The 27,919-nt window shown below is 48.2% G+C and overlaps 1 protein-coding gene across 1 annotated transcript in view; it reads right to left on the bottom strand.

Annotated features, from left to right (window-relative positions):
* Positions 1-1,171: 1,171 nt before the first annotated feature.
* The window catches only part of LOC135555614 (KN motif and ankyrin repeat domain-containing protein 2-like), a 44,022-nt gene continuing 17,274 nt past the window's right edge, over positions 1,172-27,919 (bottom strand). Inside the window, exons 3-13 of the mRNA XM_064988220.1 lie at positions 8,237-8,306; positions 6,348-7,793; positions 5,838-6,050; positions 5,624-5,738; positions 4,755-5,513; positions 4,540-4,627; positions 4,053-4,272; positions 3,645-3,787; positions 3,082-3,282; positions 2,683-2,781; positions 1,172-2,573 (exon numbers count right to left, since the gene is read on the bottom strand). Coding sequence (XP_064844292.1) covers positions 2,517-2,573; positions 2,683-2,781; positions 3,082-3,282; positions 3,645-3,787; positions 4,053-4,272; positions 4,540-4,627; positions 4,755-5,513; positions 5,624-5,738; positions 5,838-6,050; positions 6,348-7,793; positions 8,237-8,276 — 3,381 coding nt within the window. The 5' untranslated portion in view covers positions 8,277-8,306 and the 3' untranslated portion in view covers positions 1,172-2,516. The remainder of the gene's footprint in view (positions 2,574-2,682; positions 2,782-3,081; positions 3,283-3,644; positions 3,788-4,052; positions 4,273-4,539; positions 4,628-4,754; positions 5,514-5,623; positions 5,739-5,837; positions 6,051-6,347; positions 7,794-8,236; positions 8,307-27,919) is intronic.

Raw genomic sequence — 27,919 nt, 5'->3', positions numbered from 1 at the left:
AAATGCAACAGCGCGCTCTGTTGGTCAAATCATGCACAATTAGGCTACAGCTGGCTCGAGAAATGCTCTATTCAAACTCCTTGCCAAACGTTAATTGCATGCAAGGTCCTGTTCAATACCCACTGCAGAGTAGGCTAATAGCCTACTTTTATTATTGTGATTATGATTATTAGATTCACGGATTAGGCTAATAGCCTATGTAAGGGCAGAAGAACATTGTCTTGGAATGTATTATAAATTACAGTATCATCCACGTTGTATTGAAGATTCAAGAAGACCTTATTGTAATCAGAGAGATTGGTCCAGTTTCGACTGTTACTAGAAACACACACAGAGACGATTTACGATGAAGGCTGATTTATTATTTTCATCCAAATACCATAAAACCAAATGGGGAAAAATACAAACTGAGCATATTACAGAAGACAAAATAACAAAAACAAAATGTGCCAGTAGGTAAACCTATAGTTGTGAACAAGTAATACAAATATAAATGTATAAAAACGAATGTAAAACAAATATAAAACATTATAAAATCTAATTGTGGGAAGGAAATCCTGTATTAAAGGTGGGGGAATTGACTAAAAGACAAATCCAAATTGAGACACAAATGATATACAAAAGATTAAGAACACCTGCTCTTTCCATGACAGCTTTTAGCTGGATTCACCTGGTCAGTCTATGATCCCTTACTGATGTCCCCTGTTAAATCCACTTCAATCAGTGTAGACGAAGGGGAGGAGACGGGTTAAAGAAGGATTTTCAGGCCTTGAGACAATTGAGACATGACTGTGTATCTGTGCCAGTCAGAGGGTGAGGCAACTCCAGATTAGGAAGGTGTCCTTAATGTTTGGTCTACTCAGTGTATTTCTGTTTTCTGGACTTCAATCATTTTTAAATTATAATTTTATGCATCACTACTACTGTAGAATAATGTCATATATTATTATAATTTTGGTATACCTATATTACAATGCAAATTCTTCATTAGCTCCATAGTCCATTCTGTCACTTTCTAGTTACCAACCAATCCAAAAAGGGTGCCCACTGAACAGCAATTTTAACCTTGCCTACCACCTTACACACCCTAGTCAGTACCCAAACACCCCACGTCACTCCTTCCCTCAGTAAAACCACTCGTAAAACCTTTATTCAAAAAAAATAAACAATCTTTCATTTCAGAAATGTAGTACCTTTATTGGACAGTTTGAGTAGCTACCATTTCTAGTTGCCTTCTCATGAACATTACAACTGTTATTGACCTCAACGATAATGTTGCTGTTACCAAATCTTTTGTTGGGAATTATCTGTCTGGTCATCACATATTATGATCTTTACACTCAGACGGATCACCACAACATACAGTGTAACAAAAGAGTTTGTTATGAGGGGAAGATCTATGGATAAAAATGCAGAAAAAAAATTGTTAACTGTTACAACGACTAAAATGTGGTTGGAAGTTAGCCAGTAAGACCATCATTTAAACAACACTATCCTGATAAGGGTGCTGTAGGCCCCGTCACAGCTAGCTGTCTGACATCTAAAGTAGCAATGCTGTGTGTAAAGGTTGTCATCTGTTATAAGTGTCGGAGATCCATACCATTACCTATGTGAAATTTGAATTGAATAAAAATACACTATCAAAAATACTTTAGGGTAAATAAAGGTTGTGTAGAAATCTCCATTTATTGTACGGAATTAAACTGGAGTGCTGTATCAGAATTGTTTTAGCACCAATCAGCTGACTGATACAATCGATAAAGGACACTTCAGAGAGATATGTGTATTTTAGAATGAAATGGGTGATTTTGTAGTTTTAGAATGATATGGGTCAATTAATCATTTTTACAGTGATATGGGTGACTTTATGCATTCCACAAATGATTGTGATGAGACACAACATATTCCTACTGTGTCACTGCAACTGATCGATTATCAATGATATATAGAATTACATATAATCGCTGGAACAGTAATAAGTAACAAATTCAACGGAAACAAAAAAATAAGCGACAATAATGAACTAGGGTAAAGTTATACAATCTTGCTTATCGAGCGGCAATAAAAAACACTAAATTAATGGAAGTGGGATTATTGCTGAGTTGAGTTTGTGTGTTGAGCTGTTACAAAGGGCAACGGCTTATTCTGTCCTGTGAACATTATCGGAGATTGATTTCAACCGACACTAACAACAACAAAAAACGGACTCTTGTGCGTAAACAACTACATGTGAGTATAGCATCACGACGAATTCCTTTCCGTTTAAAGAAAAGATGCGTTAGGATCGGGTCAAGTGCTGGGTTTCATGCCGACGTGCACACACAGTACATACGGAGAGAACAGACAGAGAGAAGAGGAAAAAGACCATTACAATCACTCTCCCACACACAAATACACACAGACAGACTCGAACACACACACACATAATACACAGATATCAACACTTGTGGTGGAATGGTTGAGGAGCTGGTTGAAGAGGGGCTGCTAAATTCTCCAAAAGGTATCTTACAGTGTGGTCACTTTGTTTCACCAGAGGGGGGAGAGGATCCCAAAAGAGGAGACTTTGGTGATACCTTGAGGGTAAAACAGCATTTATAAATCATCACCTGATGCACCCACAAATGAGTGTGTGTTGGCTTTTGTTGAAATGTTAACGGAAATTCTCTGTTTGACAACACTTACAGGGGAAGGAGGCTTGGCGAAGTTGAGGTGAGCGTAGAGAAGCACAGCGATGTCATTCTGACTGGCCTCCAGGGCTATGGACAGGGCTGAACTGCCATCCTAGTGGAGAGAGAGAGATAACCATAGGTTGGGTTGCCAAAGAGAGGGAGGGTGAGAAAGGCAAGACAAAGTAGGTCAGGCTGAGGGAAGGATGAGAGACAGGGTTGGGAGCTGGTGCGCAGAGCTGCACTGCAGAGAGCAAAATAAGAGAGAGTAGAAAACAAACAGTCAAAGACACTGCATTAACATGGGAGACTCACATATACTGTTAGACAGAGAGTAGGGAAAATGGGGTGGAAAAGCAACTAGTAAAATGCTATGTAAAATCCTAGAAGTTTGGGAGAAGGTTTGTTGACTCACGTTATCAGTGAGGGTGACATCACAGCCTGGCACAGACAGCAGCTGACGCACGATGTCGACGTGGCCGTGCTCGCAGGCACACATGAGAGCCGTGGAGCCGTCGTCGTCGCGGATGTTGACCTGTGCCCCGCAGGAGAGCAGCGCCCGTACCATGTCCCCTCGCCCGTGACTCACTGCCAGCATCAACGCCGTCTGACCCGCCTAACAACATACAACAGTTACCCGTTAGGAAGGCCACGAGTTTTACCAGTCTCCTGACCGTGTGACCTTCTGACCTGGAAAAACTCCAGGCAGTAGTTACAAGAGGTGGCCGAACACCAACAGTCAGCTTTTCTTACACCAAATTACAAAACCATTGGAGGCAAGAAAAGACCCGTCCTGGTCCAACATAACCAGAACATAGATACAATGTGGAGCTATCAGCAACATACATGCAAAGGAGCCAACTAACTGAAGTAGCTGAAAAAGCCATTCTGTCAGGGGCTCGGGAGGGATGTCATCGGGTCTGCCTGAGCTTGGCTGTGTGCAGGGAGGCCTGCTGTCCAGCAGGGGGCATAGTGTACCTGGCTGGCTTTGGCGTTCACGTCCCCTGTGCGCAGCAACTGCAGGACCGTGTGAAGGTCACTGTCAGAGTGGAAGGCAGCCAGAGCTGTCAGCATGATGGCTGTGTACCCGGCCTTGTTCTGCTTGTCAGCGTTGCACAGGCCTGACAGGGAGAGAGCGACCAGGACACGTTTATTATGGGAGTTATATCCCTAAGCCATTCCACTAACAGTCATGCAGTACATCAAGGTTATGCATACAGTCAATGGTATCTATGGCTCTGAGGCAGACCACAAGTCTGTTAGAGTTACACATTCATACAGTGCTGATCCATGTACTGTACAAACAAACCAAACACTTACTTGTCCACCATAAAAGTAAACCACTATTCTCTTGTCTGTAAACACACACATCCCCCAGTCACTCACCAGTGTCCAGCAACAGCTTGACCACAGGGAAGTTGGAGTGGGAGACTGTGTAGTGCAGGGCCGTGTTGCCGTTGCCGTCGGCCATATTGACCACAAACTTCAGCAGCTGTGGGGAGACGGAGGAGAAGGTATCCATATAGGCCCTGACCATGGCAGTGTCAGCTGCCTTGTGACAGGACACACGAAGCCACTCCTGGAGCACCGTGGTGTAGGCTGTCCTCTGGGGAGGGAAAACACAGAGACCGGTCTCAGACTAACAACCAGACAGGACTGGTCAAAGTAACTCACACTGTTTATGATACACAGATGGATGTAGGCCTAACAGCTTTAGCTTAATGGGATAACCCAGAATTGTAAAGTGCAGGAGACCAGAGTTCAAATCCGTGTCGGTTACATGAACACAATCATGTAGAAAGTGACTATATGAAATGACAAGTCACAGATGAAGTCATCTAAACTGGCATGGTGGGCAGAGAGAATAGCATACTGCTGCTTGCTGGCTGAACGCATTGGGTTCACCCAGGGCTTTCTGCAGGGCATGGAGAGATGCCATCAGGCTCTCACTGAACTCCAGGCTGACAGAGATGAAAGAAAACACAGCAAATTCAAACACACACATACACAATATCATACTGCACTTGAGATCATTCATGGAATGACGAATCTACTGATTAGAGTTTTTAAATGGTTGTGCTGGTTTACCTGGTTTCTTGATTGGCTGCTCCAGTAGCACTTGGGGCGTTTCCAGGTGTTGGTGTCGAGGCTGGTGACTGGACTCTCCTCTGCTGGGAGCTTTGTTCAGTAGCTGATGATTGGGTGGCCCAATGCTGAGGGGCGAGGTCAGTAGTTTGTGATTTGATGGCATCGAGCTGAACGGTGACATCAGTGGTATTTGATTGGGTGACACCCTGCTTTACTTCCGGGTTAGTGGCTTCTGGTTGGCATCTGGGTGGCTTGGGGGGTGCAGAACAGGTAGCAGCTGATTGCACGGTGCACTGCTCAGGTGTAGTGGGTTCAGTGCTAGTATTTATGGAGGTACACTCCTGAGGGATGGGGTCTGGGACCGATGATTGGACAATACTCCCCTGACGGACATAGTCATTGGCTGGAGACGGGTAGGTCGTCTCAGTGGGAGCAGAGTCAGAGGCACATTGTTGCACGGCAGTGTTCAAGGCTGGTGATAAGGTGGCTACTTGCTGCAGTCCTATGCTTACGGTTGCTGATTGGCTGGTGCTCTGCTCAGAGGCAGGTTCGCAGGCTGGGGGTTGGACGGTGGTGGCTGGGAGCGGAGTGACATGCTCTGGCCTTGTGGAGGAGACTGGGACTGCTGCTGCTTGCTGGTGCCGTCCCGCTGCAGACTCTGGTGCTTCTGGGAGTTTCTCTGTGGTCTCATGATATTCACTGGCATCACTCTCCTCTGAACTCTCACTGCTACTGTCGTCTGACGAGGTGGACTCATACCTGCAGGACAGAACTGATCTATCACACACGTCAACTCACGCTTTCTGTAGTGTAACATGAATACACTGTTACATGTAAACAATGTCATACACTATCAATAACACACGTACCCTCCATTGACTCCAGTGAACTGCAGGTTCTTCTTGGTGGATGGAGAGCCAGGTTCTCCTTCTGCCTTACGTTTCATAATGGACCTCAGGGCGGTCTGGGGAGAGGCTGCTGCAGCTGGAGAGAAGACCCAATGTTGCCACAATGTTATGTTACGTTACGTCAGGGACAGTTAGCGGGAGGGTTAAGGTAAGGAGTTGTACGGTCCATAGCTACCTGGCTTTGATGGGTCTTCTTGAGACTGGACAGTGTTTATGGCAGTGTGCTGGGGTGTCTCTCCTTCCTTCAGATGCAGCAAAGCCATCTGATTACCAATGGTATCAATGGCGATGGCAGGACTAGTGACAGGCACAGAGGTGGACAGCTCACTTCTTAGGACCTCTCGGACCTGTTTGGAGGAGATGGCGATGGGCAGTTCAACAGCTGCATCTGGAGGAATGGAAAGGAAGAGGACAAAAGATGGAAGGGATCAACAATCAAAGAAAACACATGATTTTTAACTTAACTAGTTGTTATAGAAAACATTTGTATATTTTACAGGAGCATATAGGGGTAAGTGCCTTGCTCAGGGGCACATCTTTCATCTAGTCGGCTCATGGATTTGAACCAGTGACCTTTAGGTTACTGGCCCAACGCTCTTAACCACTAGACTACCCTGCCACCCCATTTAAACCTACTTAATTTAATTTGATATCACTTGTAACTTATCACTGAAGTCAGACCTACCCTCTGGGCCCAGGGCCTGTGCATGTCCTCTGTGGGTTCCCTCCAGGACTGTACCACCTGGAGGGAGGGAGGTGGAACTGCACCCCTCTGCTCGGAGCAACGTGCCCACCCCCACCACAGTGGCTGGTTGCTCCAGCGTGTACACCTGGATTCCCACAGACCTCTGTGCCCGGTGATGGGGCTGCTGGGTAAAGCTGACTACCGTTTGCAGGCTGTGTCCCTGCTGCTCCTGCCAGCTCAGACTGGTGGCCCTGACCGAGTGGTTTGCCTGGGGGGCCTGAGCCTGCCTCTCCCTCTTAGCTGCCTGCACCTGCTGCTGGGCAGCCTGCAGCTCCTGCATCGTACTCTTCAGCTGGCCCTTCAGCTGGCCCACCTGGCTCTTCAGGGCCTCTGTCTCCGGCACCAGCCCCAGGTCCTGCTCCTGCACCCCAATGCCCACATCCACCTGCTGGCTGCCCCTCGCCTCCTCTGGTCCCACCCCAATGGTACGCACTTCCCTCTGCCCAGCCGGCCGCGCTCCACCCACTATCACTGTGTCCTCAATCTCACAGCCTGAGTCTGCCTGCGGCCTGGAGTCCTCAGGGGTGGTGGGGGTGGTGGGGGACAGAGGCCCTGCTGCAACCCTGGTGGTGGCTCCAGCTCCAGAGCTCACCTCCTCCTCTGGGATGTCGATGTAGAGCTCCCCTCGGGGCCGGCCCACTCTGCCGAAGCCAAGGGTGTGTCCCAGAAACTTCTGGCTCTTCAGCTGGACGCTTAGCTGCCTCTTCTCCTCCTGCAGCACAGAGATCTTCACCTGTAGCACGGGGATGGTCTTCACCTGCTCCTCCAGCTCCCGGATCTTCCTCAGAGCCACCGCCATCTGCTCTCTTACATGCTGCAGGTGGGCCGGGGTGGGCGACACGGGCGTGGACAGGCCGGAGCTCATGGGGGTGAAGGAGCCCGTTCCTCCTCCATGGGTGCGGTTGTAGCTGTGGGCACTGCTCAGGGAGGTGGTGGATCCGGCCATGCTGTTGTGCATGCTACCAAGTGTGCTGGAGAACCTCCTGGGGCCCCCTTCTTTCTCTTCCTCCAACTTCCTGCGGGCGTCCAGCAGGGTCTTCTCCACCCGGGCCGTGCTGAAGCTGGGCCTCTGGGAGTGGGAGTTGTGTGGGTGATAGCCCGGGGCGCAGTAGGAGAAGGATGATTGGCGACTGTCCTGGCTGGTGTTGGAGCACAGGGACTCTGTGGAGGTCCACCAGGAGCCTGTGTAGCCGTACCCCCGGGGGAGTGACCCGTAGCGGGGCCGGCGCTGACCGGGGACCTTCTTGATGGTGTTTCCCTTCTCAATGTCGTTGACATACTTGAGGAAGTCTAGGTCCAGACGGTAGCCGTAGGGGGTCTCCACAGAGTAGGGCGCCTCCTGCTCCTTCCCGTGCAGGGAGGGGGGAGCGGACGGGGTAAGCTTCCCTGCAGGGAACAGGAAATAGAGTTAAAACAAGTGGAAATCTGCCATCTAATCTCGGACTCAGACTTCAGAAAATAGCATCATCTCTCGAGGATACGGAGTGTTTGGGTATATACTCTAATAGTAGCTACACAAATTAGGTAGAAACAAAGTTTGATAAATAAAGGAGTCGGTTATAGCCAGACCTTGATCGGTTTAAGGTATCTAAAGACTTTAGGTTGATCTAAGTTATTTTGGATGTTAAACACTTCAGGCCAAGGCCGATTAAGTTAAATCCTGGACTGAAAAGCCAAAGGGAGAAACTCCAATGAAATGACTTTATGGTCTTAATCTGTGTCTGGGAAACAGTCCCTACATGAGAAATAGATTATTCACATGATAGTTTGTGGAAGATGATTCAGTATTATGATGTTAAGAAATAGAAAGAGTAGAGTTAGAACCATACCTCCTGGGAAGCTGGGGTCCATGTGCAGCACCTGAGCCATGATGTCACACGTCTACCCACAAAACCTCACCTGGGGGGGAGAGAGAGACACATTCATACAAACCTATCAAACACTTCCACAACATAGTCAGAAGAACTACTCCTAATGGAGCGACCCACTGAAAGATACTTGCCAATACATTGTACACAAAAGGGGGGTTACCATAGATACACCAGCAGGGGAAAGGCCAGTGGAAAGAAATATTGAACCTTAAAGGGTTCCTTGGTTATCCCCATAGGAGAACCCGTTGAAGAACCATTTTTGGCTACAGGTAGAACCCTTTCTACAGAGGGTTCTCCATGGAACCAAAAAGGGTTATACCTGGCTGGAACCGAAAAGGATTCTACCTGGAACCAAAAAAGGTTCTCCTATGTGGACAGCCGAAGAACCCTTTTGGAACCCTTGTTTCTAAGAGTGTAGGGTCACAATGACAACCCTTGAAGTTGAAGAGTCTCTCTTTCTCACGAGGGCAGAGTAACATAAGCTGGGTTTGTATTGGTCAATATACTGCTTCTTTGTTGGGGTGGCCTGAGAGGTTAATTGGTCATACTGTAGGATGGTCATATGGTGGGTCGGCTATATCTAACATCTTGTGTATGTCCCTAACAATCTCTCTGTGTGTAATATATTTAGCCTCAATGAGCTATTTCTCTGCTTTTCTGCCTGCTTATGTTCTTTCTGCTCGATAGTACATCTTTCTGCTCGTTTCTGGTTCTAATATTCCGAGGAGGAGAAGAGTTCGAAGGGAAAGTTTCCTGGCAGCTCATTCCAGGAGAGAGAGGTTGGAGGCCAGTTACAGCCTTACTACGAATCGTTTGTGAACACTAACAGAGGTTCTGGATTTAGGGTTTACAGACACTCTCGCCCTTTCTTTCTCTCCCACTCTTGTTCCATGTATTTTCCCCTCTCTGTTCCCTCTCTCTGTCCCCCCCCTCCTTTTTCATTCTCTCCCCCTCTACTCGTCAGCTGACGATAAAGAGATTTCAGCTGACCACTGTCTCCCCTCATCCCCCTTCCCCCTCCGCTTGCTTCAATACACTCAACCCAGGATAGTACATTCACCACATTAAACACAATCAAAACAATGACCAAATGCACACTGGGATCGACACTGGGAAAACCAATGCATATTTCATGTTGTTGTGAACTTTCTTTCTATTCGCCTACTGGATGTCTTGCTATTGGTTCACTAACATTTCTGTTTGGAAGTTAATATTGATGGCTGAGCTATTCTTCTGACACCCTTTGCAGTTTCTGTTGGCTTGTGGCAAGAGGAAAGTGACATGCTGCCAGCGATGACATACGGCCCACAATGAAGGGTCTCTGACTCCGTGTGTCTCCCCAGCTAATAAATATTAACTTTCTAGGTCATTCATTTGTGAGAACTGGGGATTCACTTTTTCAGCATTACATCTCTTGCATTAGACACTGGAGCCTCAACAGCTGAATCTGTAAAACAGACAACAGTTTGGACCAGAATTAAGTTTGTTCTCAGGGCATATTTAGTTCATGCCCAGTTTTCTGTTCTGTTCCATCAGCAAGAAAGGAGTCTCTCTCTGCTCATTTCAATTTCTGTCTCTCCCCTCGCTCGTCCTCTCCCTCCCTCTAATCTCATGACTCTCGTCAGCGCCTGTTTATGCTCTTGCCCATTTCAGGGAAAGTAGGGCACTTGGAAACATTGACTAAATTGACGTGGTATTTTTGAAGCCCGAATTTCTCTGTATATTGTAGCTCTCCTTATCTCTGTCTTTCTCACACTGATATGGCCACAAACACAGACATGCACACAAATGCAAACACACACACACAGATACGCACACAACCCCCCCCACACACACACACACACACACACACACAACCCCCCCCCCACACACACACAAACAAAGAATGAAAACAATTTGATATGATCAACAAAACGTTGATAAGATCAAATGTGACCTCTGCAAAATGATGGAAGGACATGTACTGTTAGTATCAAAGTAGTTGCAACAAATCGAATGCCTTCTGAGATTTAACATTTAATGTGTATTTCCTGATATGAGTACAGTATAAATGCTTATGTGAGCGTAACTGAATTATCCAATGTGAGTGTGTGTGTCTATGAGAGAGTACAGGAAGGTGGTGTGTGTGTGTCATTGAGAGAGTACGGAAAGGTGGTGTGTGTGTGTGTCATTGAGAAACAACAGGAAGGTGGCATGTGAGTGTGTGTGTGTGTGTGTCATTGAGAGAATACAGGAAGATGGCGTGTGTGTGTGTGTGTGTCATTGAGAGAGCACAGGAAGGTGGTGTGTGTGTGTCATTGAGAGAGTACATGAAGGTCGTGTGTGTGTGTCATTGAGAGAGAACAGGAAGGTGGTGTGTGTGTGTGCCATTGAGAGAGTACAGGAAGGTGGTGTGTGTGTCATTGAGAGAGTACATGAAGGTCGTGTGTGTGTGTCATTTAGAGAGAACAGGAAGGTGGCGTGTGTGTGTTTCATTGAGAGAGTACAGGACGGTGGTGTGTGTGTCATTGAGAGAAAAGACGAAGGTGGCGTGTGTGTGTGTCATTGAGGGAGTACAGGAAGGAGGTGTGTGTGTGTGTGTGTGTGTGTGTGTGTCATTGAGAGAGAACAGGAAGGTGGTGTGTGTGTCATTGAGTACAGGAAGGTGGAGTGTGTGTGTGTGTCATTGAGAGGGTACAGGAAAGGTGTGTGTGTGTGTGTGTGTGTGTGTGTCATTGAGAGAGTACAGGAAGGTGGTGTGTGTGTGTCATTGAGAGAGTACAGGAAGGAGGTGTGTGTGTGTGTGTGTCATTGAGAGAGTACAGGAAGGTGGTGTGTGTGTGTGTAAGTCATTGAGTACAGAAAGTGGTGTGTGTGTGTGTGTGTCATTGAAAGAGTACAGAAAGGTGGTGTGTGTGTGTGTGTATATGTCATTGAGAGAGTACAGGAAGGTGGTGTGTGTGTGTGTCATTGAGAGAGAACAGGAAGGTGGCGTGTGTGTGTGTCATTGAGAAAGTACAGGAAGGTGAGGTGTGTGTGTGTGTCATTGAGTACAGGAAGGTGGCGTGTGTGTGTGTGTTCATTGACAAAGAACAGGAAGGTGGCGTGTGTGTGTCATTGAGAGAGTACAGGAAGGTGGTGTGTGTCATTGAGAGAGAACAGGAAGGTGGTGTGTGTCATTGAGAGAGAACAGGAAGGTGGCGTGTGTGTGTGTGTCACTGAGAGAGAACCGGAAGGTGGCGTGTGTGTGTGTCATTGACAGAGAACAGGAAGGTGGGGTGTGTGTGTGTGTGTGTGTGTGTGTGTGTCATTGAGAGAGTACAGGAAGGTGGGTGTGTGTGTGTGTGTGTCTGTGTGTGTGTGTGTCATTGAGAGAGTACAGGAAGGTGGCGTGTGTGTGTGTGTCACTGAGAGAGAACCGGAAGGTGGCGTGTGTGTGTGTCATTGACAGAGAACAGGAAGGTGGGGTGTGTGTGTGTGTGTGTGTGTGTGTGTCATTGAGAGAGTACAGGAAGGTGGCGTGTGTGTGTGTGTGTGTGTCATTGAGAGAGAACAAGAAGGTGGCGTGTGTGTGTGTCATTGAGAGAGTACAAGAAGGTGGTGTGTGTGTGTCATTGAGAGAGTACAGGAAGGTGGTGTGTGTGTGTGTCATTGAGAGAGAACAGGAAGGTGGCGTGTGTGTGTGTCATTGAGAGAGAACAGGAAGGTGGCGTGTGTGTGTGTTTCATTGAGAGAGAACAGGAAGGTGGCGTGTGTCATTGAGAGAGAACAGGAAGGTGGTGTGTGTCATTGACAGAGTACAAGAAGGTGGCGTGTGTGTGTGTGTCATTGAGAGAGTACAGGAATGGTGGGCTGTGTGTGTGTGTCTTTGAGAGAGTACAGGAAGGTGGTGTGTGTGTGTATCATTGAGAGAGTACAGGAAGGTGGTGTGTGTGTGTGTTTGTGTCATTGAGAGAGTACAGGAAGGTGGTGTGTGTCATTGAGAGAGAACAGGAAGGTGGCGTGTGTGTGTGTGTCACTGAGAGAGAACCGGAAGGTGGTGTGTGTGTCCTTGAGAGAGAACAGGAAGGTGGTGTGTGTGTGTCATTGAGAGAGTACAGGAAGGTGGCATGTGTGTGTGTGTCATTGAGAGAGAAAAGGAAGGTGGTGTGTGTGTGTCATTGAGAGAGAACAGGAAGGTGGCGTGTGTGTGTGTGTGTGTGTGTGTGTGTGTGTGTGTGTGTGTGTGTGTGTCATTGAGAGAGTACAGGAAGGTGGTGTGTGTGTGTCATTGAGAGAGAACATGAATGTGGTGTGTGTGTGTGTGTGTGTGTCATTGAGAGAGAACAGGAAGGTGGTGTGTGTGTGTGCCATTGAGAGAGAACAGGAAGGTGGCGTGTGTCATTGAGAGAGAACAGGAAGGTGGTGTGTGTCATTGAGAGAGAACAGGAAGGTGGTGTGTGTGTGTCATTGATAGAGTACAGGAAGGTGGTGTGTGTGTGTTTGTGTCATTGAGAGAGTACAGGAAGGTGGTGTGTGTCATTGAGAGAGAACAGGAAGGTGGCGTGTGTGTGTGTGTCACTGAGAGAGAACCGGAAGGTGGTGTGTGTGTCCTTGAGAGAGAACAGGAAGGTGGTGTGTGTGTGTCATTGAGAGAGTACAGGAAGGTGGCATGTGTGTGTGTGTGTGTCATTGAGAGAGAAAAAGGTGGTGTGTGTGTGTCATTGAGAGAGAACAGGAAGGTGGCGTGTGTGTGTGTGTGTGTCTGTGTGTGTGTGTGTCATTGAGAGAGTACAGGAAGGTGGTGTGTGTGTGTCATTGAGAGAGAACATGAATGTGGTGTGTGTGTGTGTGTGTCATTGAGAGAGAACAGGAAGGTGGTGTGTGTGTGTGCCATTGAGAGAGAACAGGAAGGTGGCGTGTGTCATTGAGAGAGAACAGGAAGGTGGTGTGTGTCATTGAGAGAGAACAGGAAGGTGGTGTGTGTGTGTCATTGATAGAGTACAGGAAGGTGGCGTGTGTGTGTGTGTCATTGAGAGAGTACAGGAAGGTGGCGTGTGTGTGTGTGTCATTGAGAGAGTACAGGAAGGTGGTGTGTGTCATTGAGAGAGAACAGGAAGGTGGTGTGTGTCAATGAGAGAGAACAGAAAGGTGGTGTGTGTGTGTGTCATTGATAGAGTACAGGAAGGTGGTGTGTGTGTGTGTGTGTGTGTCTGTGTGTGTGTGTGTCATTGAGAGAGTACAGGAAGTTGGCGTGTGTGTGTGTCACTGAGAGAGAACCGGAAGGTGGCGTGTGTGTGTGTCATTGACAGAGAACAGGAAGGTGGGGTGTGTGTGTGTGTGTGTGTGTGTGTGTGTGTGTGTGTGTGTGTGTGTGTGTGTGTGTGTGTGTGTCATTGAGAGAGTACAGGAAGTTGGTGTGTGTGTGTGTGTCATTGAGAGAGAACAAGAAGGTGGCGTGTGTGTGTGTCATTGAGAGAGTACAAGAAGGTGGTGTGTGTGTGTCATTGAGAGAGTACAGGAAGGTGGTGTGTGTGTGTCATTGAGAGAGAACAGGAAGGTGGCGTGTGTGTGTGTCATTGAGAGAGAACAGGAAGGTGGCGTGTGTGTGTCATTGAGAGAGTAAAGGAAGGTGGCGTGTGTGTGTTTGTGTCATTGAGAGAGTACAGGAAGGTGGTGTGTGTCATTGAGAGAGAACAGGAAGGTGGTGTGTGTCATTGAGAGAGAACAGGAAGGTGGTGTGTGTGTGTGTCATTGATAGAGTACAGGAAGGTGGCGTGTGTGTGTGTGTGTGTCATTGAGAGAGAACAAGAAGGTGGCGTGTGTGTGTGTCATTGAGAGAGTACAAGAAGGTGGTGTGTGTGTGTCATTGAGAGAGTACAGGAAGGTGGTGTGTGTGTGTGTCATTGAGAGAGAACAGGAAGGTGGCGTGTGTGTGTGTCATTGAGAGAGAACAGGAAGGTGGCGTGTGTGTGTGTTTCATTGAGAGAGAACAGGAAGGTGGCGTGTGTCATTGAGAGAGAACAGGAAGGTGGTGTGTGTCATTGACAGAGTACAAGAAGGTGGCGTGTGTGTGTGTGTCATTGAGAGAGTACAGGAATGGTGGGCTGTGTGTGTGTGTCTTTGAGAGAGTACAGGAAGGTGGTGTGTGTGTGTATCATTGAGAGAGTACAGGAAGGTGGTGTGTGTGTGTTTGTGTCATTGAGAGAGTACAGGAAGGTGGTGTGTGTCATTGAGAGAGAACAGGAAGGTGTGTGTGTGTGTCACTGAGAGAGAACAGGAAGGTGGTGTGTGTGTCCATTGAGAGAGAACAGGAAGGTGGTGTGTGTGTCATTGAGAGAGTACAGGAAGGTGGTGTGTGTGTGTGTCATTGAGAGAGAACAGGAAGGTGGTGTGTGTGTGTCATTGAGAGAACAGGAAGGTGGCGGTGTGTGTGTGTCATGTGTGTGTGTGTGTGTGTGTGTCTGTGTGTGTGTGTGTCATTGAGAGAGTACAGGAAGGTGGTGTGTGTGTGTCATTGAGAGAGAACATGAATGTGGTGTGTGTGTGTGTGTGTGTCATTGAGAGAGAACAGGAAGGTGGTGTGTGTCATTGAGAGAGAACAGGAAGGTGGTGTGTGTCATTGAGAGAGAACAGGAAGGTGGTGTGTGTCATTGAGAGAGAACAGGAAGGTGGTGTGTGTGTGTCATTGATAGAGTACAGGAAGGTGGCGTGTGTGTGTTTGTGTCATTGAGAGAGTACAGGAAGGTGGTGTGTGTCATTGAGAGAGAACAGGAAGGTGGTGTGTGTGTGTGTGTCATTGAGAGAGAACAGGAAGGTGGTGTGTGTGTCCTTGAGAGAGAACAGGAAGGTGTGTGTGTGTGTGTCATTGAGAGAGTACAGGAAGGTGGCATGTGTGTGTGTGTGTGTGTCATTGAGAGAGAAAAGGAAGGTGGTGTGTGTGTGTCATTGAGAGAGAACAGGAAGGTGGCGTGTGTGTGTGTGTGTGTCTGTGTGTGTGTGTGTCATTGAGAGAGTACAGGAAGGTGGTGTGTGTGTGTCATTGAGAGAGAACATGAATGTGGTGTGTGTGTGTGTGTGTCATTGAGAGAGAACAGGAAGGTGGTGTGTGTGTGCCATTGAGAGAGAACAGGAAGGTGGCGTGTGTCATTGAGAGAGAACAGGAAGGTGGTGTGTGTCATTGAGAGAGAACAGGAAGGTGGTGTGTGTGTGTCATTGATAGAGTACAGGAAGGTGGTGTGTGTGTGTGTGTCATTGAGAGAGTACAGGAAGGTGGCGTGTGTGTGTGTGTCATTGAGAGAGTACAGGAAGGTGGTGTGTGTCATTGAGAGAGAACAGGAAGGTGGTGTGTGTCAATGAGAGAGAACAGAAAGGTGGTGTGTGTGTGTGTCATTGATAGAGTACAGGAAGGTGGTGTGTGTGTGTGTGTGTGTCTGTGTGTGTGTGTGTCATTGAGAGAGTACAGGAAGGTTGGTGTGTGTGTGTGTCACTGAGAGAGAACCGGAAGGTGGCGTGTGTGTGTGTCATTGACAGAGAACAGGAAGGAAGTGTGTGTGTGTGTGTGTGTGTGTGTGTGTGTGTGTGTGTCATTGAGAGAGTACATGAAGTTGGTGTGTGTGTGTGTGTCATTGAGAGAGAACAAGAAGGTGGCGTGTGTGTGTGTCATTGAGAGAGTACAAGAAGGTGTGTGTGTGTGTCATTGAGAGAGTACAGGAAGGTGGTGTGTGTGTGTCATTGAGAGAGAACAGGAAGGTGGCGTGTGTGTGTGTCATTGAGAGAGAACAGGAAGGTGGCGTGTGTGTGTCATTGAGAGAGTAAAGGAAGGTGGCGTGTGTGTGTTTGTGTCATTGAGAGAGTACAGGAAGGTGGTGTGTGTCATTGAGAGAGAACAGAAAGGTGGTGTGTGTGTGTGTCATTGATAGAGTACAGGAAGGTGGTGTGTGTGTGTGTGTGTCATTGAGAGAGAACAGGAAGGTGGCATGTGTGTGTGTCATTGAGAGAGTACAAGAAGGTGGTGTGTGTGTGTCATTGAGAGAGTACAGGAAGGTGGTGTGTGTGTGTGTCATTGAGAGAGAACAGGAAGGTGGTGTGTGTGTCATTGAGAGAGAACAGGAAGGTGTGTGTGTCATTGAGAGAGAACAGGAAGGTGGCGTGTGTGTGTGTCATTGAGAGAGAACAGGAAGGTGGTGTGTGTGTGTGTTTCATTGAGAGAGAACAGGAAGGTGGCGTGTGTCATTGAGAGAGAACAGGAAGGTGGTGTGTGTCATTGACAGAGTACCAGAAGGTGGCGTGTGTGTGTGTGTCATTGAGAGAGTACAGGAATGGTGGGCTGTGTGTGTGTGTCTTTGAGAGAGTACAGGAAGGTGGTGTGTGTGTATCATTGAGAGAGTACAGGAAGGTGGTGTGTGTGTGTTTGTGTCATTGAGAGAGTACAGGAAGGTGGTGTGTGTCATTGAGAGAGAACAGGAAGGTGGCGTGTGTGTGTGTGTCACTGAGAGAGAACCGGAAGGTGGTGTGTGTGTCCTTGAGAGAGAACAGGAAGGTGGTGTGTGTGTGTCATTGAGAGAGTACAGGAAGGTGGCATGTGTGTGTGTGTCATTGAGAGAGAAAAGGAAGGTGGTGTGTGTGTGTCATTGAGAGAGAACAGGAAGGTGGCGTGTGTGTGTGTGTGTGTGTGTGTGTGTGTGTGTGTGTGTGTGTGTGTGTGTCTGTGTGTGTGTGTGTCATTGAGAGAGTACAGGAAGGTGGTGTGTGTGTGTCATTGAGAGAGAACATGAATGTGGTGTGTGTGTGTGTGTGTGTGTCATTGAGAGAGAACAGGAAGGTGGTGTGTGTGTGTGCCATTGAGAGAGAACAGGAAGGTGGCGTGTGTCATTGAGAGAGAACAGGAAGGTGGTGTGTGTCATTGAGAGAGAACAGGAAGGTGGTGTGTGTGTGTCATTGATAGAGTACAGGAAGGTGGTGTGTGTGTGTTTGTGTCATTGAGAGAGTACAGGAAGGTGGTGTGTGTCATTGAGAGAGAACAGGAAGGTGGCGTGTGTGTGTGTGTCACTGAGAGAGAACCGGAAGGTGGTGTGTGTGTCCTTGAGAGAGAACAGGAAGGTGGTGTGTGTGTGTCATTGAGAGAGTACAGGAAGGTGGCATGTGTGTGTGTGTGTGTCATTGAGAGAGAAAAGGAAGGTGGTGTGTGTGTGTCATTGAGAGAGAACAGGAAGGTGGCGTGTGTGTGTGTGTGTGTCTGTGTGTGTGTGTGTCATTGAGAGAGTACAGGAAGGTGGTGTGTGTGTGTCATTGAGAGAGAACATGAATGTGGTGTGTGTGTGTGTGTGTCATTGAGAGAGAACAGGAAGGTGGTGTGTGTGTGTGCCATTGAGAGAGAACAGGAAGGTGGCGTGTGTCATTGAGAGAGAACAGGAAGGTGGTGTGTGTCATTGAGAGAGAACAGGAAGGTGGTGTGTGTGTGTCATTGATAGAGTACAGGAAGGTGGCGTGTGTGTGTGTGTCATTGAGAGAGTACAGGAAGTTGGCGTGTGTGTGTGTGTCATTGAGAGAGTACAGGAAGGTGGTGTGTGTCATTGAGAGAGAACAGGATGTTGGTGTGTGTCAATGAGAGAGAACAGGAAGGTGGTGTGTGTGTGTGTGTCATTGAGAGAGTACAGGAAGGTGGTGTGTGTCATTGAGAGAGAACAGGATGTTGGTGTGTGTCAATGAGAGAGAACAGAAAGGTGGTGTGTGTGTCATTGATAGAGTACAGGAAGGTGGTGTGTGTGTGTGTGTGTGTGTCTGTGTGTGTGTGTGTCATTGAGAGAGTACAGGAAGTTGGCGTGTGTGTGTGTCACTGAGAGAGAACCGGAAGGTGGCGTGTGTGTGTGTGTGTGTGTGTGTGTGTGTGTGTGTGTGTGTGTGTGTGTGTCATTGAGAGAGTACAGGAAGTTGGTGTGTGTGTGTGTGTCATTGAGAGAGAACAAGAAGGTGGCGTGTGTGTGTGTCATTGAGAGAGTACAAGAAGGTGGTGTGTGTGTGTCATTGAGAGAGTACAGGAAGGTGGTGTGTGTGTGTCATTGAGAGAGAACAGGAAGGTGGCGTGTGTGTGTGTCATTGAGAGAGAACAGGAAGGTGGCGTGTGTGTGTTTGTGTCATTGAGAGAGTACAGGAAGGTGGTGTGTGTCATTGAGAGAGACAGGAAGGTGTGTGTGTCATTGAGAGAGTACAGGAAGGTGGTGTGTGTGTGTGTGTCATTGAGAGAGTACAGGAAGGTGGTGTGTGTCATTGAGAGAGTGTGGTGTGTGTCATTGAGAGAGAACAGGAAGGTGGTGTGTGTGTGTGTCATTGATAGAGTACAGGAAGGTGGTGTGTGTGTGTGTGTGTGTGTCTGTGTGTGTGTGTGTCATTGAGAGAGTACAGGAAGGTGTGTGTGTGTGTCACTGAGAGAGAACCGGAAGGTGGCGTGTGTGTGTGTCATTGACAGAGAACAGGAAGGTGTGTGTGTGTGTGTGTCATTGAGAGAGAACAGGAAGGTGGCGTGTGTGTGTGTGTGTCATTGATAGAGTACAGGAAGGTGGTGTGTGTGTGTGTGTGTGTGTGTGTGTCTGTGTGTGTGTGTGTCATTGAGAGAGAACAGGAAGGTGGCGTGTGTGTGTGTCATTGACAGAGAACAGGAAGGTGGGGTGTGTGTGTGTGTGTGTGTGTGTGTGTGTGTGTGTGTCATTGAGAGAGTACATTGGAGAGTTGTGTGTGTGTGTGTGTCATTGAGAGAGAACAGGAAGGTGGCGTGTGTGTGTCATTGAGAGAGTACAGGAAGGAGGTGTGTGTGTGTCATTGAGAGAGTACAGGAAGGTGGTGTGTGTGTGTGTGTGCGTGTCATTGAGAGAGAACAGGAAGGTGGTGTGTGTGTGTCATTGAGAGAGTACAGGAAGGTGGCGTGTGTCATTGAGAGAGAACAGGAAGGTGGTGTGTGTCATTGAGAGAGAACAGGAAGGTGGTGTGTGTGTGCGTGTCATTGAGAGAGAACAGGAAGGTGGTGTGTGTGTGTCATTGAGAGAGAACAGGAAGGTGGGTGTGTCATTGAGAGAGAACAGGTGTGGTGTGTGTCATTGAGAGAGTACAGGAAGGTGGGTGTGTGTGTGTCATTGAGAGAGTACAGGAAGGTGGCGTGTGTGTTTGTGTCATTGAGAGAGAACAGGAAGGTTGTGTGTGTGTGTGTGTGTCATTGAGAGAGTACAGGAAGGTGGTGTGTGTCATTGAGAGAACAGGAAGGTGGTGTGTGTGTGTCATTGAGAGAGTACAGGAAGGTGGCATGTGTGTGTGTGTGTGTGTCATTGAGAGAGAAAAGGAAGGTGGTGTGTGTGTGTCATTGAGAGAGAACAGGAAGGTGGCGTGTGTGTGTGTGTGTGTGTGTGTGTGTGTGTGTGTGTGTGTGTGTGTGTGTGTGTGTGTGTGTGTGTGTGTGTCATTGAGAGAGTACAGGAAGGTGGTGTGTGTGTGTGTGTGTCATTGAGAGAGTACAGGAAGGTGGTGTGTGTGTGTCATTGAGAGAGTACAGGAAGGTGGCGTGTGTGTGTGTGTCATTGAGAGAGTACAGGAAGGTGGTGTGTGTCATTGAGAGAGAACAGGAAGGTGGTGTGTGTCAATGAGAGAGAACAGAAAGGTGGTGTGTGTGTGTGTCATTGATAGAGTACAGGAAGGTGGGGTGTGTGTGTGTGTGTGTGTCTGTGTGTGTGTGTGTCATTGAGAGAGTACAGGAAGTTGGTGTGTGTGTGTGTGTCATTGAGAGAGAACCGGAAGGTGGCGTGTGTGTGTGTCATTGACAGAGAACAGGAAGGTGGGGTGTGTGTGTGTGTGTGTGTGTGTCATTGAGAGAGTACAGGAAGTGTGTGTGTGTGTGTGTGTGTCATTGAGAGAGAACAAGAAGGTGGCGTGTGTGTGTGTCATAGAGAGAGTACAAGAAGGTGGTGTGTGTGTGTCATTGAGAGAGTACAGGATGAGGTGGTGTGTGTGTGTGTCATTGAGAGAGAACAGGAAGGTGGCGTGTGTGTGTGTCATTGAGAGAGAACAGGAAGGTGGCGTGTGTGTGTCATTGAGAGAGTAAAGGAAGGTGGCGTGTGTGTGTTTGTGTCATTGAGAGAGTACAGGAAGGTGGTGTGTGTCATTGAGAGAGAACAGGAAGGTGGTGTGTGTCATTGATAGAGTACAGGAAGGTGGCGTGTGTGTGTGTGTCACTGAGAGAGAACCGGAAGGTGGCGTGTGTGTGTGTCATTGACAGAGAACAGGAAGGTGGGGTGTGTGTGTGTGTGTGTGTGTCATTGAGAGAGTTCAGGAAGGTGGTGTGTGTGTGTCATTGAGAGAGAACAGGAAGGTGGCGTGTGTGTGTCATTGAGAGAGTACAGGAAGGAGGTGTGTGTGTGTCATTGAGAGAGTACAGGAAGGTGGTGTGTGTGTGTGTGTGCGTGTCATTGAGAGAGAACAGGAAGGTGGTGTGTGTGTGTCATTGAGAGAGAACAGGAAGGTGGCGTGTGTCATTGAGAGAGAACAGGAAGGTGGTGTGTGTCATTGAGAGAGAACAGGAAGGTGGTGTGTGTCATTGATAGAGTACAGGAAGGTGGCGTGTGTGTGTGTCATTGAGAGAGTACAGGAAGGTGGTGTGTGTGTGTGTGTGTGTGTCATTGAGAGAGTACAGGAAGGTGGTGTGTGTCATTGAGAGAACAGGAAGGTGGTGTGTGAGTTTGTGTGTGTGTGTCATTGAGAGAGTACAGGAAGGTGGTGTGTGTCATTGAGAGTACAGGATGGTGGTGTGTGTGTGTGTGTGTGTCATTGAGAGAGTACAGGAAGGTGGTGTGTGTCATTGAGAGAGAACAGGAATGTGGTGTGTGTCATTGAGAGAGAACAGGAAGGTGGCGTGTGTGTGTGTCATTGAGAGAGAACAGGAAGTTGGCGTGTGTGTGTGTTTGTCATTGAGAGAGAACAGGAAGGTGGTGTGTGTGTGTCATTCAGAGAGAACAGGAAGGTGGTGTGTGTGTCATTGAGAGAGTACAGGAAGGTGTGTGTGTCATTGAGAGAGAACAGGAAGGTGGTGTGTGTGTGTCATTGATAGAGTACAGGAAGGTGGCGTGTGTGTGTGTGTGTGTCATTGAGAGAGTACAGGAATGTGGCGTGTGTGTGTGTGTCATTGAGAGAGTACAGGAAGGTGGCGTGTGTGTGTGTGTCATTGAGAGAGTACAGGAAGGTGGCGTGTGTGTGTGTGTCATTGAGAGAGTACAGGAAGGTGGTGTGTGTCATTGAGAGAGAACAGGAAGGTGGTGTGTGTCAATGAGAGAGAACAGAAAGGTGGTGTGTGTGTGTGTGTCATTGATAGAGTACAGGAAGGTGGTGTGTGTGTGTGTGTGTGTGTGTGTGTTCAGGTGTGTGTGTGTGTGTGTGTCATTGAGAGAACAGGTGTGTGTGTGTGTGTGTGTGTGTGTGTGTGTCATTGAGAGAGTACAGGAAGTTGGCGTGTGTGTGTGTGTGTGTGTGTCATTGAGAGAGAACAGGAAGGTGGCGTGTGTGTGTGTCATTGAGAGAGTACAAGAAGGTGGGTGTGTGTGTCATTGAGAGAGTACAGGAAGGTGGTGTGTGTGTGTGTCATTGAGAGAGAACAGGAAGGTGGTGTGTGTGTGTGTGTGTGTCATTGAGAGAGAACAGGAAGGTGGTGTGTGTGTGTCATTGAGAGAGAACAGGAAGTGGTGTGTGTCATTGAGAGAGTACAGGAAGGTGGTGTGTGTCATTGAGAGAGAACAGGAAGGTGGTGTGTGTCATTGAGAGAGAACAGGAAGGTGGTGTGTGTCATTGAGAGAGAACAGGAAGGTGGTGTGTGTCATTGATAGAGTACAGGAAGGTGGCGTGTGTGTGTGTGTCACTTAGAGAGAACCGGAAGGAAGGTGTGTGTGTGTCATTGACAGAGAACAGGAAGGTGGGGTGTGTGTGTGTGTGTGTGTCATTGAGAGAGTTCAGGAAGGTGGTGTGTGTGTGTCATTGAGAGAGAACAGGAAGGTGGCGTGTGTGTGTCATTGAGAGAGTACAGGAAGGAGGTGTGTGTGTGTCATTGAGAGAGTACAGGAAGGTGGTGTGTGTGTGTGTGTCATTGAGAGAGAACAGGAAGGTGGCGTGTGTCATTGAGAGAGAACAGGAAGGTGGTGTGTGTGAGAGTGTGTCATTGAGAGAGAACAGGAAGGTAGTGTGTGTGTGCGTGTCATTGAGAGAGAACAGGAAGGTGGTGTGTGTGTGTCATTGAGAGAGAACAGGAAGGTGGTGTGTGTCATTGAGAGAGAACAGGAAGGTGGTGTGTGTCATTGAGAGAGTACAGGAAGGTGGTGTGTGTCATTGAGAGAACAGGAAGGTGGTGTGTGTGTGTCATTGAGAGAGTACAGGAAGGTGGCATGTGTGTGTGTGTGTGTCATTGAGAGAGAACAGGAAGGTGGTGTGTGTGTGTCATTGAGAGAGAACAGGAAGGTGGCGTGTGTGTGTGTGTGTGTGTCATTGAGAGAGTACAGGAAGGTGTGTGTGTGTGTGTGTGTGTGTCATTGAGAGAGTACAGGAAGGTGGCATGTGTGTGTGTGTGTGTGTGTCATTGAGAGAGTACAGGAAGGTGGTGTGTGTGTGTCATTGAGAGAGTACAGGAAGGTGGCGTGTGTGTGTGTGTCATTGAGAGAGTACAGGAAGGTGGTGTGTGTCATTGAGAGAGAACAGGAAGGTGGTGTGTGTCAATGAGAGAGAACAGAAAGGTGGTGTGTGTGTGTGTCATTGATAGAGTACAGGAAGGTGGTGTGTGTGTGTGTGTGTGTGTGTGTGTGTGTGTCATTGAGAGAGTACAGGAAGTTGGCGTGTGTGTGTGTCACTGAGAGAGAACCGGAAGGTGGCGTGTGTGTGTGTCATTGACAGAGAACAGGAAGGTGGGGTGTGTGTGTGTGTGTGTGTGTGTGTCATTGAGAGAGTACAGGAAGTTGGCGTGTGTGTGTGTGTGTGTGTGTGTGTGTCATTGAGAGAGAACAAGAAGGTGGCGTGTGTGTGTGTCATTGAGAGAGTACAAGAAGGTGGTGTGTGTGTGTCATTGAGAGAGTACAGGAAGGTGGTGTGTGTGTGTGTCATTGAGAGAGAACAGGAAGGTGGCGTGTGTGTGTGTCATTGAGAGAGAACAGGAAGGTGGCGTGTGTGTGTCATTGAGAGAGTAAAGGAAGGTGGCGTGTGTGTGTTTGTGTCATTGAGAGAGTACAGGAAGGTGGTGTGTGTCATTGAGAGAGAACAGGAAGGTGGTGTGTGTCATTGATAGAGTACAGGAAGGTGGCGTGTGTGTGTGTGTCACTGAGAGAGAACCGGAAGGTGGTGTGTGTGTGTCATTGACAGAGAACAGGAAGGTGGTGTGTGTCATTGAGAGAGTACAGGAAGTGTGTGTGTGTGTGTCATTGAGAGAGAACAGGAAGGTGGTGTGTGTGTGTCATTGAGAGAGAACAGGAAGGTGTGTGTGTGTGTCATTGAGAGAGTACAGGAAGGAGGTGTGTGTGTGTCATTGAGAGAGTACAGGAAGGTGGTGTGTGTGTGTGAGAGAGAACAGGAAGGTGCGTGTCATTGAGAGAGAACAGGAAGGTGTGTGTGTGTGTCATTGAGAGAGAACAGGAAGGTGGCGTGTGTCATTGAGAGAGAACAGGAAGGTGGTGTGTGTCATTGAGAGAGAACAGGAAGGTGGTGTGTGTCATTGATAGAGTACAGGAAGGTGGCGTGTGTGTGTGTCATTGAGAGAGTACAGGAAGGAAGGTGTGTGTGTGTGTGTGTGTGTGTGTCATTGAGAGAGTACAGGAAGGTGGTGTGTGTCATTGAGAGAACAGGATGGTGGTGTGTGTGTGTGTGTGTGTCATTGAGAGAGTACAGGAAGGTGGTGTGTGTGTGTGTGTGTGTGTCATTGAGAGAGTACAGGAAGGTGGTGTGTGTCATTGAGAGAGAACAGGAATGTGGTGTGTGTCATTGAGAGAGAACAGGAAGGTGGCGTGTGTGTGTGTCATTGAGAGAGAACAGCAAGTTGGCGTGTGTGTGTGTTTGTCATTGAGAGAGAACAGGAAGGTGGTGTGTGTGTGTCATTCAGAGAGAACAGGAAGGTGGTGTGTGTGTCATTGAGAGAGTACAGGAAGGTGGTGTGTGTCATTGAGAGAGAACAGGAAGGTGGTGTGTGTGTGTCATTGATAGAGTACAGGAAGGTGGCGTGTGTGTGTGTGTGTGTGTGTCATTGAGAGAGTACAGGAATGTGGCGTGTGTGTGTGTGTCATTGAGAGAGTACAGGAAGGTGGCGTGTGTGTGTGTGTCATTGAGAGAGTACAGGAAGGTGGCGTGTGTGTGTGTGTGTCATTGAGAGAGTACAGGAAGGTGGTGTGTGTCATTGAGAGAGAACAGGAAGGTGGTGTGTGTCAATGAGAGAGAACAGAAAGGTGGTGTGTGTGTGTGTCATTGATAGAGTACAGGAAGGTGGTGTGTGTGTGTGTGTGTGTGTGTGTGTGTGTGTGTGTGTGTGTGTGTGTGTGTGTGTGTGTCATTGAGAGAGTACAGGAAGTTGGCGTGTGTGTGTGTGTGTGTGTCATTGAGAGAGAACAAGAAGGTGGCGTGTGTGTGTGTCATTGAGAGAGTACAAGAAGGTGGTGTGTGTGTGTCATTGAGAGAGTACAGGAAGGTGGTGTGTGTGTGTGTCATTGAGAGAGAACAGGAAGGTGGCGTGTGTGTGTGTGTGTCATTGAGAGAGTACAGGTAGGTGGTGTGTGTGTGTGTGTCATTGAGAGAGTACAGGAAGTGGTGTGTGTCATTGAGAGAATACAGGAAGGTGGTGTGTGTCATTGAGAGAGAACAGGAAGGTGGTGTGTGTCATTGAGAGAGAACAGGAAGGTGGTGTGTGTCATTGAGAGAGAACAGGAAGGTGGTGTGTGTCATTGATAGAGTACAGGAAGGTGGCGTGTGTGTGTGTGTCACTGAGAGAGAACCGGAAGGTGGCGTGTGTGTGTGTCATTGACAGAGAACAGGAAGGTGGGGTGTGTGTGTGTGTGTCATTGAGAGAGTTCAGGAAGGTGGTGTGTGTGTGTCATTGAGAGAGAACAGGAAGGTGGCGTGTGTGTGTCTTTGAGAGAGTACAGGAAGGAGGTGTGTGTGTGTCATTGAGAGAGTACAGGAAGGTGGCATGTGTGTGTGTGTGTCATTGAGAGAGAACAGGAAGGTGGCGTGTGTCATTGAGAGAGAACAGGAAGGTGGTGTGTGTCATTGAGAGAGAACAGGAAGGTGGTGTGTGTGTGCGTGTCATTGAGAGAGAACAGGAAGGTGGTGTGTGTGTGTCATTGAGAGAGAACAGGAAGGTGGCGTGTGTCATTGAGAGAGAACAGGAAGGTGGTGTGTGTCATTGAGAGAGAACAGGAAGGTGGTGTGTGTCATTGATAGAGTACAGGAAGGTGGCGTGTGTGTGTGTCATTGAGAGAGTACAGGAAGGTGGCGTGTGTGTTTGTGTCATTGAGAGAGAACAGGAAGGTTGTGTGTGTGTGTGTGTGTGTGTCATTGAGAGAGTACAGGAAGGTGGTGTGTGTCATTGAGAGAACAGGAAGGTGGTGTGTGAGTGTGTGTGTGTGTGTCATTGAGAGAGTACAGGAAGGTGGTGTGTGTCATTGAGAGTACAGGATGGTGGTGTGTGTGTGTGTGTGTGTGTGTCATTGAGAGAGTACAGGAAGGTGGTGTGTGTGTGTGTGTGTGTGTGTGTGTGTGTGTGTGTGTGTGTGTGTGTCATTGAGAGAGTACAGGAAGGTGGTGTGTGTCATTGAGAGAGAACAGGAATGTGGTGTGTGTCATTGAGAGAGAACAGGAAGGTGGCGTGTGTGTGTGTCATTGAGAGAGAACAGCAAGTTGGCGTGTGTGTGTGTTTGTCATTGAGAGAGAACAGGAAGGTGGTGTGTGTGTGTCATTCAGAGAGAACAGGAAGGTGGTGTGTGTGTCATTGAGAGAGTACAGGAAGGTGGTGTGTGTCATTGAGAGAGAACAGGAAGGTGGTGTGTGTGTGTCATTGATAGAGTACAGGAAGGTGGCGTGTGTGTGTGTGTGTGTGTCATTGAGAGAGTACAGGAAGGTGGTGGCGTGTGTGTGTGTGTCATTGAGAGAATACAGGAAGGTGGCGTGTGTGTGTGTGTCATTGAGAGAGTACAGGAAGGTGTGTGTGTGTCATTGAGAGAGAACAGGAAGGTGGTGTGTGTCAATGAGAGAGAACAGGAAGGTGGTGTGTGTGTGTGTCATTGATAGAGTACAGGAAGGTGGTGTGTGTGTGTCATTGTGTGTGTGTGTGTGTGAAGGTGGTGTGTGTGTGTGTGTGTGTGTCATTGTGTGTGAAGGTGTGTGTGTGTGTGTCATTGAGAGAGTACAGGAAGTTGGTGTGTGTCATTGTGTGTGTGTGTGTGTCATTGAGAGAGAACAAGAAGGTGTGTGTGTGTCATTGAGAGAGTACAAGAAGGTGGTGTGTGTGTGTCATTGAGAGAGTACAGGAAGGTGGTGTGTGTGTGTGTCATTGAGAGAGAACAGGAAGGTGGTGTGTGTGTCATTGAGAGAGTTCAGGAAGGTGTGTGTGTGTGTCATTGAGAGAGTACAGGAAGTGGTGTGTGTCATTGAGAGAATACAGGAAGGTGGTGTGTGTGTGTGTATGTGTCATTGAGAGAGTACAGGAAGGTGGTGTGTGTCATTGAGAGAGAACAGGAAGGTGGTGTGTGTCATTGAGAGAGAACAGGACGGTGGCGTGTGTGTGTGTCATTGAGAGAGTACAGGAAGGTGGTGTGTCTCATTGAGAGAGTACAGGAAGGTGGCGTGTGTGTGTTTGTCATTGAAAGAGAACAGGAAGGTGGTGTGTGTGTGTCATTGAGAGAGAACAGGAAGGTGGTGTGTGTGTCATTGAGAGAGTACAGGAAGGTGGCGTGTGTGTGTCATTGATAGAGTACAGGAAGGTGGCGTGTGTGTGTGTCATTGATAGAGTACAGGAAGGTGGTGTGTGTGTGTGTCATTGAGAGAGTACAGGAAGTTGGTGTGTGTCATTGAGAGAGTACAGGAAGGTGGTGTGTGTCATTGAGAGAGAACAGGAAGGTGGTGTGTGTCATTGAGAGAGAACAGGAAGGTGGTGTGTGTCATTGAGAGAGAACAGGAAGGTGGTGTGTGTGTGTGTCATTGAGAGAGAACTGGAAGGTGGAAGGTGGTGTGTGTCATTGATAGAGAACAGGAAGGTGGTGTGTGTGTGTCATTGAGAGAGAACTGGAAGGTGGCGTGTGTGTGTGTCATTGAGAGAGTACAGGAAGGTCATTGTGTGTGTGTGTGTGTGTGTGTGTGTGTGTGTGTGTGTGTGTGTGTGTCATTGAGAGAGTACAGGAAGGTGGTGTGTGTGTGTGTGTCACTGAGAGAGAACCGGAAGGTGGCGTGTGTGTGTGTGTGTCATTGATAGAGTACAGGTGTGTGTGTGTGTGTGTGTGTGTGTGTGTGTGTGTGTGTGTGTCATTGATAGAGTACAGGAAGGTGTGGCGTGTGTGTGTGTCATTGAGAGAGAACAAGAAGGTGGTGTGTGTGTGTGTCATTGAGAGAGTACAGGAAGTTGTGTGTGTCATTGAGAGAGTACAGGAAGGTGGTGTGTGTCATTGAGAGAGAACAGGAAGGTGGTGTGTG

The sequence above is a fragment of the Oncorhynchus masou genome, chromosome 15, assembly GCF_036934945.1.
Source record: "Oncorhynchus masou masou isolate Uvic2021 chromosome 15, UVic_Omas_1.1, whole genome shotgun sequence".
Classification (NCBI taxonomy): domain Eukaryota; kingdom Metazoa; phylum Chordata; class Actinopteri; order Salmoniformes; family Salmonidae; genus Oncorhynchus; species Oncorhynchus masou.
Note: the sequence above shows the minus strand (reverse complement) of the source record. Positions and strands in the feature narration are given on the sequence as shown.